Consider the following 12,211-nt stretch of genomic DNA (forward strand, 5'->3'; position numbering starts at 1 on the left):
TACATGTAAAAAATATACTTAGAATATTTTGTACACAATTACCAACAATTAAAAACCTAACAATATATAAGACACATTTATTAACATTATTGTGCTAAAAACACTCTCTTATCTTCACATGAGTTTTAGCTTGGTCAAAAAGATTTACCTAAAATAAGCCTACTTAGACCGAGCAAGCCTGGCCCAAGCGTGATTCTATTCTCACCTAACCCATACTCTATTCAGCTCAATAGCCTAATCGAAACCCACTTTTTGTCTCTTCTTTTCCTTACTCTCTCCATGTGCTAAATGTTATCATCGAACTGACTGGACCCATTGGGCCAACTAGGGTGGGCACTGTGTTCGCCAACCTACACGCAAGTGCGTCGAACTGAGCTAGAATAGTCTAACGTATTACTGTCTATCGGCTCATGAGAGAGCGGGCTGGGCACAACTGAATTGCCCATTCCACATTGTTTTCTTCTTTTTTTCCTCCTCTCCTGTCTGTTAGTTTTCTTCTTCCCCTCTCATTTATCTTATTCTCATTCCTCTTTATTCTTCTCCTTCCCTCCTAGTTTTTTTTTTCTCATTGTCTCTTTCTTAACCTTCCTATATCAGCACCCCTTATTTCTTTTTTCCTTCATATACTCTTTCTTCCTCTCCTAGAAATAAGCCATTGGTGGTGACCTGGGAAAAAACATGGGAAAGCCCTTCAAATAAGCTTATTGTGGGCCAATGCCAAAATTAGATGCATCATGCATATTAATGTGCCTACTGGCTACTGACTCTTGCTTCTCACTCATAGACGGGAAATTTGCCCTTGAAATTGAGAGCACAACCTCGCTGACACAAACATTGCACCCTCCTGCTTCCTTTGGACTCAAACAATGGAAGCCAATAACCACCCTCCATCCTCATCCATTCCTCCATCGAACGGTCTGTGTTAAATCTTCTCCCATCTACCGGATGAAATAGACAGTTCGATAGTCGGCATCACTTACCTGCCTTCGTCTTCTTCCTCCTCGAAGAACCCCCCCTTAGATATCCTTCCGTTGCACTCGGATTGATCCACACCCTAACTATACTAATGGAGAGGGATTCCTCTTCTTCCTCCGACGAGGACGAGGACGAGGAGGCTCGCCGGAATCTAGTCCCGCAGAATGAGACCAAACCACCGCGCGGCCACTCCGCACTCGAGATCTCTGGCGACATCGTCCGCCGCACCGCCGCTGCCGTCGCTAGCGGGGGTTTCTGGTCCACCAAGCGCTACCTCCTCCTCGCCATTTGCCTTCCCCTCGTCCTTATTCTCCTATTCTTCTCCCTCGACCTCGGCCGCCTCTTCCGCGGCGTCTCCATTATCCGTGTCGGTGGAGATGATGGCGGCGGCGATCGGATGCGGGAGGCGGAGCTCCGCGCTCTGTACCTCCTCAGGGACCAGCAATTGGGCCTCCTCAAACTCTTGAACCGCACGATTCCCGATGCGCATTCGCGTCTTTCGCCTGCTTCAGCTCCTTCGTCCATGAGCTCGAATTCCACTTCGAGTAAGGTTGATCTGCCAGATTCGTCACTATCCATTTCCGCCATGGAGTTCAGATCGGCACTGCTCGAACAGATCAAGATCAACAAGGAGATCCAAAAGGCTCTGCTTTCCTCGCATCGGTTTGGAAACATTACATCGGAGCCTTTAGATGACAGTGCGGGTGCTGATCTTCCCCATTCCGCCGTCGATGTCTGTAGAAAGATCGATAGGCCCACAGGAAGAAGGACGATTGAGTGGAAGCCGAAGAAAGACAAGTTCTTGTTTGCGATCTGTTTGTCGGGTCAGATGTCCAACCATTTGATCTGTCTAGAGAAGCACATGCTCTTTGCTGCACTTCTTGATCGCGTCTTAGTATTGCCAAGCACCAAGTTTGATTACCAATATGACCGGGTTTTGGATATCAATCACATTAATGAATGTTTTGGTAGGAAGGTTGTGATGCCATTTGAGGAATTTTCTGAAGTGAAAAAGAATAAGATGCAGATAGATAGGTTTATATGTTACATGGCTTCGCCTCCTTGTTTTCTGGATGAGGAGCACATTAAGAGGTTGAAGAACATGGGTATCTCGTTGGGCAAGATTGAGGCAGCTTGGCCTGAGGATGCCAAATTGAAAGAGCCGAAGAAGAGAGTGGTTGGAGATATTATGCCTAAATTCTCATCTGATGCTGAGGTTCTCGCAATTGGGGATATGTTCTATGCCGATGTGGAGGAAGAGTGGCTGACGCAGCCAGGCGGTCCACTTGCTCACAAATGCAAGACTGTGATCCAACCAAGCAAGCTTATCATGCTCACGGCACAGCGGTTTGTGCAGACTTTCTTGGGTGGTAACTTCGTAGCTCTGCATTTTCGTCGGCATGGGTACCTGAGTTTCTGGTAAGATTTTTCACTTCTATCTTTATTTTTAGTCTTTCATGCTATTTAGCATTTAATATGTAGGACTTCATATTTTATACCTTCGAGTCACACTGTTACAATCCTGCATCCTAAGACACTCTAGAAGTTATAAGTTGACAATGTTATGCTGATGATGGATTTTACAATTTTGTTACCTCTGATAGTGCTTCCTCCTAATATATAATTTTCCTCTTGTTAATATTGTCTAACCAATTTATTGTATGGTGCTTTTGATCTTGAATAGTTAGTTATTCTTGTATAGTCAAAGAAGGTCTCTATTAGCTTGTTCCAACAATTATGACTATTTGGCCAAAGGAGTATCACTTGTATCCTGCCCCACAGGTAATTTCCTTGGTCTGATTGGTATATTGCATTCGAGTGTGTAGTTAGATATTAAAGAGATAATCATAATATGTTGCATTTTTATTCTTCGGAAATGAATTTGCAAATGGCCTGTGAGTTGTTATGATATCTTGCTCTTAGAAACTTATTAGCTGATCTGAGATGTGCAATCTATTGTTTGTCTTTAACACACTAAGCAGCCAAGATCCTTTTTGTTATTGCTTTAAAGATAAAATTGTTGTTGTTTTGATTCTGTTATGGCCCTGTTAATTCCTCTTTATTAATCTACTAAGAATTCATATTCTTCCACGAGTTAGACTTCAATATCTATATATGAGAATCAGTGTTTTAAAAAATGCTTGCAGAGGCGCACCAACCGCCCAGCAAAGTTAGTTTGTAGCTTGCTTAAGGCGAGCGGATGGGCAGCCTTGTCGCCTGGCGGACTGGGCGGCCCGCTTAGGCGTTGCAGCAGGTCAGGCTAATAGGGTTGATAATGGGTGCAGGTGAACAACGAATCACTTGAAAAAAAAAAGACTATCATCTCCCTCATGATCGATCTGAGCTCTAAGCCCCTAACCCAATCTCTTCTCTTACTCTCTCGATCCTCCTCTCTTGAGTGGCTGCAGCAAATGGTAGCGGTGACAGGCAACAATAATTTTCTCTTTCTTTCTCCTTTTTCTTTTCTTTCTTGCTCTCTTCGTCCCTTCCACTCTCAGCAGCGGCAAGCAATGGTAGATCTTATCTTTCTTCTTCTCTTCTTGACGTTCATTTTCGGTTTTTCTTCCTGCTACAGTAGTACAGGTTCCCTTCTCTAATATCTCTATTACAGCTTCTCTGCTCTCTTCTTCTCTTTCACTCTCGACAGCAAGCATGCTTTCCTACTTTGAATTAGTCTTTCACTGTCCTAAAAATTTTGCTAATTACTGGTATATTTGTGAAAAGTAGTTTGTGATGCAGTATTTGGTATTAGTATATTATTTGTGAAAAATTTTGGTGTAGTATATTATTAAATTTTTATATATACTCTATTAGGATATTATATATAACTTTTAATTTTTTATAGATTACATATGATAGATTGCCTTGGCGCCTGTGTTGGTTGGTGGAGGCAATTGTTTGCTACTTGCGACTGCCTTTCAATATATTGATGAGAATGATATAGGTTCTAGGAGATTCATTAAATATTAAGCACATGCTTTGTGTAGCAATTCAAACATAAATTGTTCCAAAATATACTCAATACTTAATCATAGGGAATCAAAGTTTATCTTACCTATGATTTTGTGAGTATGGAAATTGAATCTTTAGACTAAGTATAGGCCAAGATTCTGTAAGTTTGAAGGGACTGATAATAATAGTAGAGCAAGTGGGCATGAACTGTAGCAACATGTGATAAAGTATAGGTCAATGCTTATTAACAGAGACAGAGCTCAGGAAGCCACAAGGATAAAATGCAAGGTTTGGAATAAATGACCTGTGAAGGTAACTAAGTTTGCTAGCTGAATGATAAAGGAAATATTATCTCAACATAAAAACAAATTAATGCATAACATCGAGAGAACAGTGAAATGAGGCTTAGGAAACAAGGAGAGCAGATTGTAGACTCCAAGGATTGACTTGTTGATGCCACAGCAGTGCTGGTTAGCCGTTGGCATGATATGAGCCAACCGATTATAGCATGTGGTCAGCATATCTCTATGGATCGATACATGAGTATCATGACACTCCATGTCAAATAAGGCATTGCAATTGTACAAGCTTTACCATGTCTTGCTATTTATGCCATCTGGCACAAAATACTGAAGGTAGGTATCTGGCAAGTTTCTTCAGGAGCTATATCCCAGAAAAAAAAAAATTTACCCTTTGGATCCACTAGGATGATGCACTGTATGCTAAGCTGTCAATAATTAGAGCGCTAGGTTTTGTAATTGTTGTCTTGTAAATGTTGAAATCATTTGATGCTTCTCCTTTCTGCTTTCCAATGTTGGAAAATGCAACCCACTTTATTATGGCATTCCTGATCTACTGGTAAACAATACTTTTATGCCTTCTTGGTGCTGGTGACTTTGTAATACTTTTCCTAATTAACATTGCACACCTCAATAGTTTGAGTACTAATTTGGAGAAACTTGATGACAATTTTCTGGCATTCACTCTCTTTCATTTTTCCCTGCAGCAATGTGAAAAAGGAGAGCTGCTTTTTCCCTATCCCTCAGGCAGCTGAGTGCATATTACGAGTTGTTGAGGGAGCCAATGCCCCTGTGATTTATTTGTCCACTGATGCAGCTGAGAGTGAAACAAATCTTCTTCAATCATTTATTGTGTTAAATGACAAGCCAGTCCCACTCGTTAGAAGGCCAGACCATAACAATGCCGAAAAGTGGGATGCCTTGTTATATAGAAACCACATAGGTGGAGATAGTCAGGTGAACCATCCTTGATGAAGGAACTTTATCATCTTCTTAGCAATAGAAAACATATAGATCACTCAGCATGACATTCAAAGTGAAATGCAGGTCGAGGCCATGCTGGATAAGGCAATCTGTGCATTGTCCAATGTCTTCATTGGATCATCAGGTTCAACATTCACCGAGGACATTCTGCGACTCAGGAGAGGTTGGGGTTCTGCTTCTCACTGCGATGGGTACCTTTGCCAGGGCGAACTACCTAATTTCATAGCTGAGCAAGAATGAGAAAACAACAGCCATGAGCTTTGATGATCTGGTCCAGTCTTTGGAAAAGTAACTCCCCTGCTTTCTGCTTGTTGCTTGTATATTTGTGTTAAGTTAGCATAAAAGAACATTCTGTAATTAGTCTCCTTGATTTATTTTACCAGATTCCTTATTCACTATATCTTAAACAATTACGATAGCAGATGCAAATGAGAGCATTATTTTTGAGAGGTTCTGTAAACTTTTGTAGTTAGGAGATTTCATTTTAGCTTTTGCTTGTCCGAGAATACCTTCTCACTTGTGTCTTGAAAGTAAGGCCACTGATTCTTCTTGTCAACAAAGTGGCGCCATAATTTTATTTTGCTTGGATGTGTAGCTAATATCTCTTTCTTTGGTTGGCATTTTATAAGTATAACTACCATATGATTATTTTTTATTCATGTAATTAGCAAATTATGTTTTATTTATGTATGAGTATATACATGAGTTATGAGATCTTTAATAAAGAATATTGAAGGGGAAATTAATTTTGAAGTCAAGAATTTTAATTCATAGCATTAGTCTACAAATATATATATATATATATATATGCATGAATGTTGAATTATAACATTTCAATCTAGTGAAACTGGGGTTTTTTTATCTAGGCCTTCTTGTCGGAAAAAATTATATAACTTCGCTTATATTTTCAAGTTAGTATGTTTAAACATCAACGAAAACATTTGAAATTATAGAGATTGCATTTCCTGTGAGCAGCAGAAGTTCGTTCTCGAACGAGTGATTTAAGTGATCCCTACCATATGATTATTTTTGGATTATTATTTGTATTCATGTAATTAACAAACTATATATTAACATAAAACTTATTTATGTATAAGTATACATGAGTTATGTATTTATTTATATATTTATAAATACATCTCTTTACTGTCGAACAAATACCCCGTAAAATAACCATCATATAGGGGACTATTATTTTTTAAAAAAACACACATTATACAATCAAATCTTTTAGAATTTTTACAGTTAGATCACTTCTGCGTACTCTTAAATATTGTTAGAATTTTAGCTGATTATATCTCTCAAACTCTTGCTACGCTCAGCTAGGATTTGTATCAAGGAAGGTGGCAAAAGTATATCTGATCCGATAACTCTAAATTTATGTTTAGTCTAATCAAAATTCAAGTTATAAACCAGTTAATCCCTCTAACATAATATATATATATATATATATAAATAATCTTTAAAATATCGTAATTATCACTAATATCCTATGACTCACTGATAATTGTTATTATAGTTAGTTTTTAACAACAAATATCAATAATTAAAATATTATTTTGTTTGAAGTTTAGAGAGTAGAATATTTATCTTAAACTAAATGATCATAATTAAAAGTTTAGTTTCGCAATTATTATATTTTAAAAACAACGTGGTGAGTATAATATTTTAAACGTTTTTAGTCGCAAATAGGAAAGGGTTTACACGAAAATTACTAAATCGTAGGGTTTCACATGAAAATGTCCAAAGAAAAATTGGAATTTGTCTTCGTCGTCAAGGCTGTCTAATAAACAGTGTAGGGAGAGGATGCAGCGGAAAAAAGACGGAGACCGGGAAGAAGAGAGATAAAAGAAGAGACGGAAGAGAGAGAAATCAACAAAGAGAAAGATAAAGAGAAGGAAGACAGAGAGAGAGAAGAGGAGTGAGATGGTCTTCAATAGCGCGTGGGTGTTGACGGTGGCGCGGTCGTCGGCGGAGTTGTGGCAGTACGTGGCGTGCAACCCGGAGCGCCTGAGCAACGAGCAGGTGCTCGACCTCATCTTCTGCCTCCCTCTCCGCCACCTCCGCCGCCTCGCCCTCTCCCTCTTCACCTTCTTCTGCTTCCCCATCTCAATCCCCCCAACCCTCCCATTCCCATCCTCCTCCTCCTCCTCTCCTTCCTATCCCTCCCACTTCCCCCCTTCCTCCTCCTCCTACCGCTTCCGCCGATCCCAATTCCTCTCCTCCTCCTCCTCCTCTTCGTCTTCTTCTTCCGATGAGTATGATCCCGGTTACGTTTCGCACTCCGACTGATGGCGATCGGAAGATAATCGCGACTTGTATGGTATTAACCTTATCTTTTGTCTTTCGTCTGTTCTTTTAATTGGTTGGTTGTATTTGGTTGGGATGTAATGGGTTTGTTGTATTGCTGCTTCTTGGAACTTTGGAGCTTTTGTTTGTTAATGGCAATCTTCTTGGAACTTCAAGGTTAATTTTGGCCCGATCCTTTCTTTTAACGCAGTGATTTGGGGGTTTAATTGTATAGTGATGCTTGAATTCTGCGTAGTAATTGTAAAATAATGGAGACTATTGGGGAAACAAATTATGCTGATTTGATGCAAGATAATGTTTTAAAAGGAAGGATTTTATTTAGAGCTGTAGTGCAAATCAGACCTACATTTTGTGGTAGCTCCATTACTGTCCCTGCTATAGTAATTGTTGATGGTAGGAATTTAATCTTGCCATTCTCCATGAGGTATATAAGATGCACATTGCTCAAGTTCTAGTGCATGATCAGATGTCATGCTGATATTGACATTGTAAAGGAATGTTGTTTGTTTTCCAAGTCAATATTTTTAGATACACCATAGGATGCATCTGGCTATAGTGGGACAACAAAAGTGGATAAATTTTATAGTTATTATCTCCAATTAGGTCATGGAAAGTATATTTAAGTAGTGTAGCTCTTATACCTTGTGTAATAGCTTTGAGGCTTTTAGTTTAAAATCACTATATGGCCTCTAATTGTAATTCTGTCTTATGTCACTATGCGAAGCCCTAAGTTCTCTATGTTTTAAAAGAGTACAGATGAAGCAGAAAGATGACAGCTCATAATGTATAGACCAAAAAATTGCCTTCTTTTAGAGGCATAAGCTAGCGACAGAACTGAGTAGAAGAAAATATCAATAGGATATATAAAGTTCTTTGCCAAAAATGAAAGAAAAAATAAACTAAAATCTTGTAACTGAAGCATAAAATATATATATATGAGAAATTTATTCTTCTAGGTAAGAAATGAGTTACTCTTAGTTAGTGATAATTTCTATTATAAGCATCAAAATTGAGATCTATTTTGTAACTTGGCTTCAAGGGACTTATTATTTGAAATTACAACTGGAGTATGAAGGTTCTTCTAATTCCACTATGGATCTTGATATGTTTAAAGTAAGGGTATAATTTTATGACGTTCAAAACTTTAAATGTTTCCTGCTACTAGATAGGCTTTGAGGACAACAAAAGTATGTTACAGTTGGATAGCATCAAAATAATTGGTTGCCCATTGTTGAGGTTGGAGTAAATGGAATCTTTTAGGTAGCCTTTGAAAGAAAAATGAAGATTATAAAGGATCTGATTTAATAGTTGTTCATCTACGTGCATTCATTTCCTTTTATGAACCCATGTATAAAACTTGTTCTATAGGGAGATCGTTCAGGATCATATATTTGAATATGATGCAAAGAGGAATTGACTGCCTTTCATCGAGAGAAGTGATCTATTACCAAATTTTGCATATGTTCCTTTCTTCTTTTAGTAACTCCACTATGTGTAGAATTATGCTTCTTCGATGCAAGCCCCTATTTTTAAGTAAAAGATTGAAAGGCTTAGTAGAAAAAAGAATCTATTTTATCTACTATTCTACTCCCTCTCTCTCTAACTGGAAAACACAGATACTTCAAAACTCTAGACATATCATATATGATAGGACACTCATAGATACATGTGAAACACTTCCAACGAGGATACTCTTGGATCATTTCTAGATACTTTTTAGATACATTTGAAAATGGAAAGAAGTCAATTTAGATGTCTTTTATTAGTTCAAGTTTCTATTTGCAACAAAATCAACCCAAAATGTTATTTTAATTTGCATAATCTATGAACTTGAATGGGATAAAAATTAGGGTTTCCTGCCACAGATGCATAATCAACCCATGACTTATATAATAGTGTTCGATATATATGGTACATATTTTGTGCTATTTGTGTATCTGTATTGTGTCATATATGTATCCCATATTGGTATTTGTTCTCTCTCTCTCTCTCTCTCTCTCTCTCTCACTTGAACTTGGGACAGGCTTTGTTGTTCTGACTGTTGTAATTTTCTTGTCTCTCTCTCTTAATATTTTCTACAAACTTTTAAACTATATAACAAGTCTCCTAAGATCTTAAAAACAGTAAACAATCATATCAGTGTACTGATGTGAACCTAATGCACATTGTCTAAGAAGCAAATATGTGGCAAATTCAAGATTAGAAACCAGAATGTGCTCACTGTTTTCTTATCTGATATACCAATTCCTAGTAGCAGACTAGTTTTTGTCAAGGAGTTATGACTATACCAACAACATGGAGAGTCCTTGTTGGTTGGAGTAAAATCTTTGCCATGAGATGCATTGTTCGATACATCTTTCTGGCCATAGTGGAAACAGAATTCATAAGTTTTATTGTTATTATTCTCTTTGAACTGGTGCCAATCAAAGCCGAACCTGTAGGATCCGTAATCCGTGCCATTATCTTACTGTCAGTAATGATGCATATAATGAATTGAAGTGGACAACATAGCAATAAAGCCAATGCTACATATTGATTTGATGATTTGATCTAGCAACATAGGTCAGAAAGGAGTCGAAAATATGCTCTCCTCAGCTTCTGCCCCCATTATTCGAAGTGCAACTGAGGACTTGCATGTAGGAGAAGTCGTTGTTATATTTAATTAAATCATCCAATTTCTTATGTAGGGAAAATGATCAATAAAACATTTGGATCAGCATCTGAATGCAACAGTACTGCTCAAGCTATCTAGAATAGTTTTTATCTAAGAATAAATAGCATTATTAATACCTTACACCCTCTATTTTTTCCAAGAAACCAGTGTGGGAGCTCACTATATTGAGTATCCTACATGAGCCAAACAATTTGCCATTTGAGGATCTCATGCCAGTGTGGTAAATTTTGTTGTTGAATTCTGTTGGTGATAACAGTTCTGGACTTCAGTGGTGTATTTTTCTTGACAAACATTATAAAGCATTCCAAAAATTATATAAGCATATGAACTTCTAGCTTTGGGCTGTACTACGAGAATTAATTTCCTTTATCAATGTTTCTATACTTTGTAAATAGGCATTAATATTGATATGATAAGACCATTATATACTTGAAATCCATCAAATTGCTGGCTGTATTGGTTGAAGCTATTAACCTACAAAAGAGAATGTTCTTCAATTATAGCATTAGCAGGGTGAGACTTTGATTTCTTTTTTTCCTCCACTTTAGATACTTTTATAAGCATAATTACAGCAAAATTATGAATTTATGATGCAAGAGCCATCCAATTTGTGATTGTCCTTGTACATATAAATAATACTCTTATTCCGACATTTCATTTCTTGATGAGAGATGGCAATAGGAACTTAGAAATTGATTTGTGAATGTTGTGTTACTTTGGATTATTTTATGTTTGCAACTTCAGCTGTATCCTTTTAGATTCTCAAATAATGGTTGATAGAAAGTTGAAATATTAAGTAAATTTCAGGATTCTTCTGTATTCTGTTAGACTTCCCAGGATCTAGAAAATTATGATTTTAATTAATGCTTCTGTTTGATATCATATCCTAGCAGCTGAAGTTGAATAATGAATGTCACCTTGTCTCCGTCATGTTATTATTAGAGTATTTATGTGGATATTCATGATTTGTTCATATTCTATATCATCACTAATATTCGCCATTGAAGTTACTTGTACCGTCTGGAGCTGCAGCATTCCCTACACTTCCATCACTCTTATGTGTTTTCATCTTTCATACATTTACTCAAGAACATTATCATTTACCTGTGTAAGTCTTATTTTTTCTTTCTGACCTTAGCTTGGTAGTTGGTTCAAGTTTTCTTTGAAGGCTCTCGATTGAACAATCTTTAGTGATGTATCTGTGATGCCTTGATCTTTCCTCATTCTTGAGTTTATCCTATGGAAAACTCAAGATAGAAAAAGCTTGTTTTGCTCATCGGAATGACCAAGGTACTAACTACGAGCCCTATGTTCGCATATTGCGGCTAATACACTGAGCTAGTCGTAGACTAGAGAGTAATGTGTGAAATACATAGTAGTTTGTTTTGTTGGCTTCTTTTGAAATGCCAGTAAACTGAAAGTACTTGTGCAAAGATAAGTATGAAGTGCAATAGCTTTGAGAAAATATTGCAAGTTAGCAAAACTAAGTCATTTTTCTTCACGTCCTTTTTGAGCTTCTTGTTTGGATGATTAAGTCTGTACATTTTGCCCCTCTTTAATCCTACATTGGCAGGAGAATCACAGTTTTAAGTCTGTAGTATGTCCGAATATTTATATTATACGTCAATGCATAACACTATTTGTGTGCGATCCAGTATTTGCTTCAATTCACCGTCTTTAATTTGTTTATTGGGGAGACAATTAGAATGACGCTTATCCTGATGTCATTATTTCAAATGCCAATTACTCTTCTCTGAGACAAGTTAAGTGAAGAAATCTCATCGTCCTTATATTTCTTTCGTTACTCTTCTGTGATAAATAAACTCCTGGTTAACTATAGTAACAATCAACCTTACTTTCGATGTTTAACGATGAACAGTGAATTTTTATCCAAAAGAATACGCACAAAAAGAGTTGGTTCACTAGCGGTTTCACTTGTGAACTTAATAATGAAATGTGCTGTTTTAGCGTGTTACTCTTTTAGTTGTTAGAAAATAGACTTCAATTGAAGTAACTC

The 12,211-nt window shown here is 37.3% G+C and overlaps 1 protein-coding gene across 1 annotated transcript; it reads left to right on the forward strand.

The window, feature by feature from the left end:
• The first annotated feature begins 791 nt into the window (after positions 1-791).
• LOC140759079 (O-fucosyltransferase 36-like) lies at positions 792-5,804 on the forward strand. The gene is made up of 3 exons (XM_073095546.1): positions 792-2,394; positions 4,934-5,183; positions 5,274-5,804. The coding sequence occupies exons 1-3, from the start codon at positions 1,067-1,069 to the stop codon at positions 5,448-5,450; spliced, it is 1,755 nt and encodes a 584-aa protein (XP_072951647.1). The 5' UTR covers positions 792-1,066; the 3' UTR covers positions 5,451-5,804.
• The last annotated feature ends 6,407 nt before the right edge of the window (positions 5,805-12,211 follow it).

This window comes from Typha angustifolia, chromosome 4, assembly GCF_048772165.1.
Source record: "Typha angustifolia cultivar Huaian chromosome 4, ASM4877216v1, whole genome shotgun sequence".
Lineage (NCBI taxonomy): Eukaryota > Viridiplantae > Streptophyta > Magnoliopsida > Poales > Typhaceae > Typha > Typha angustifolia.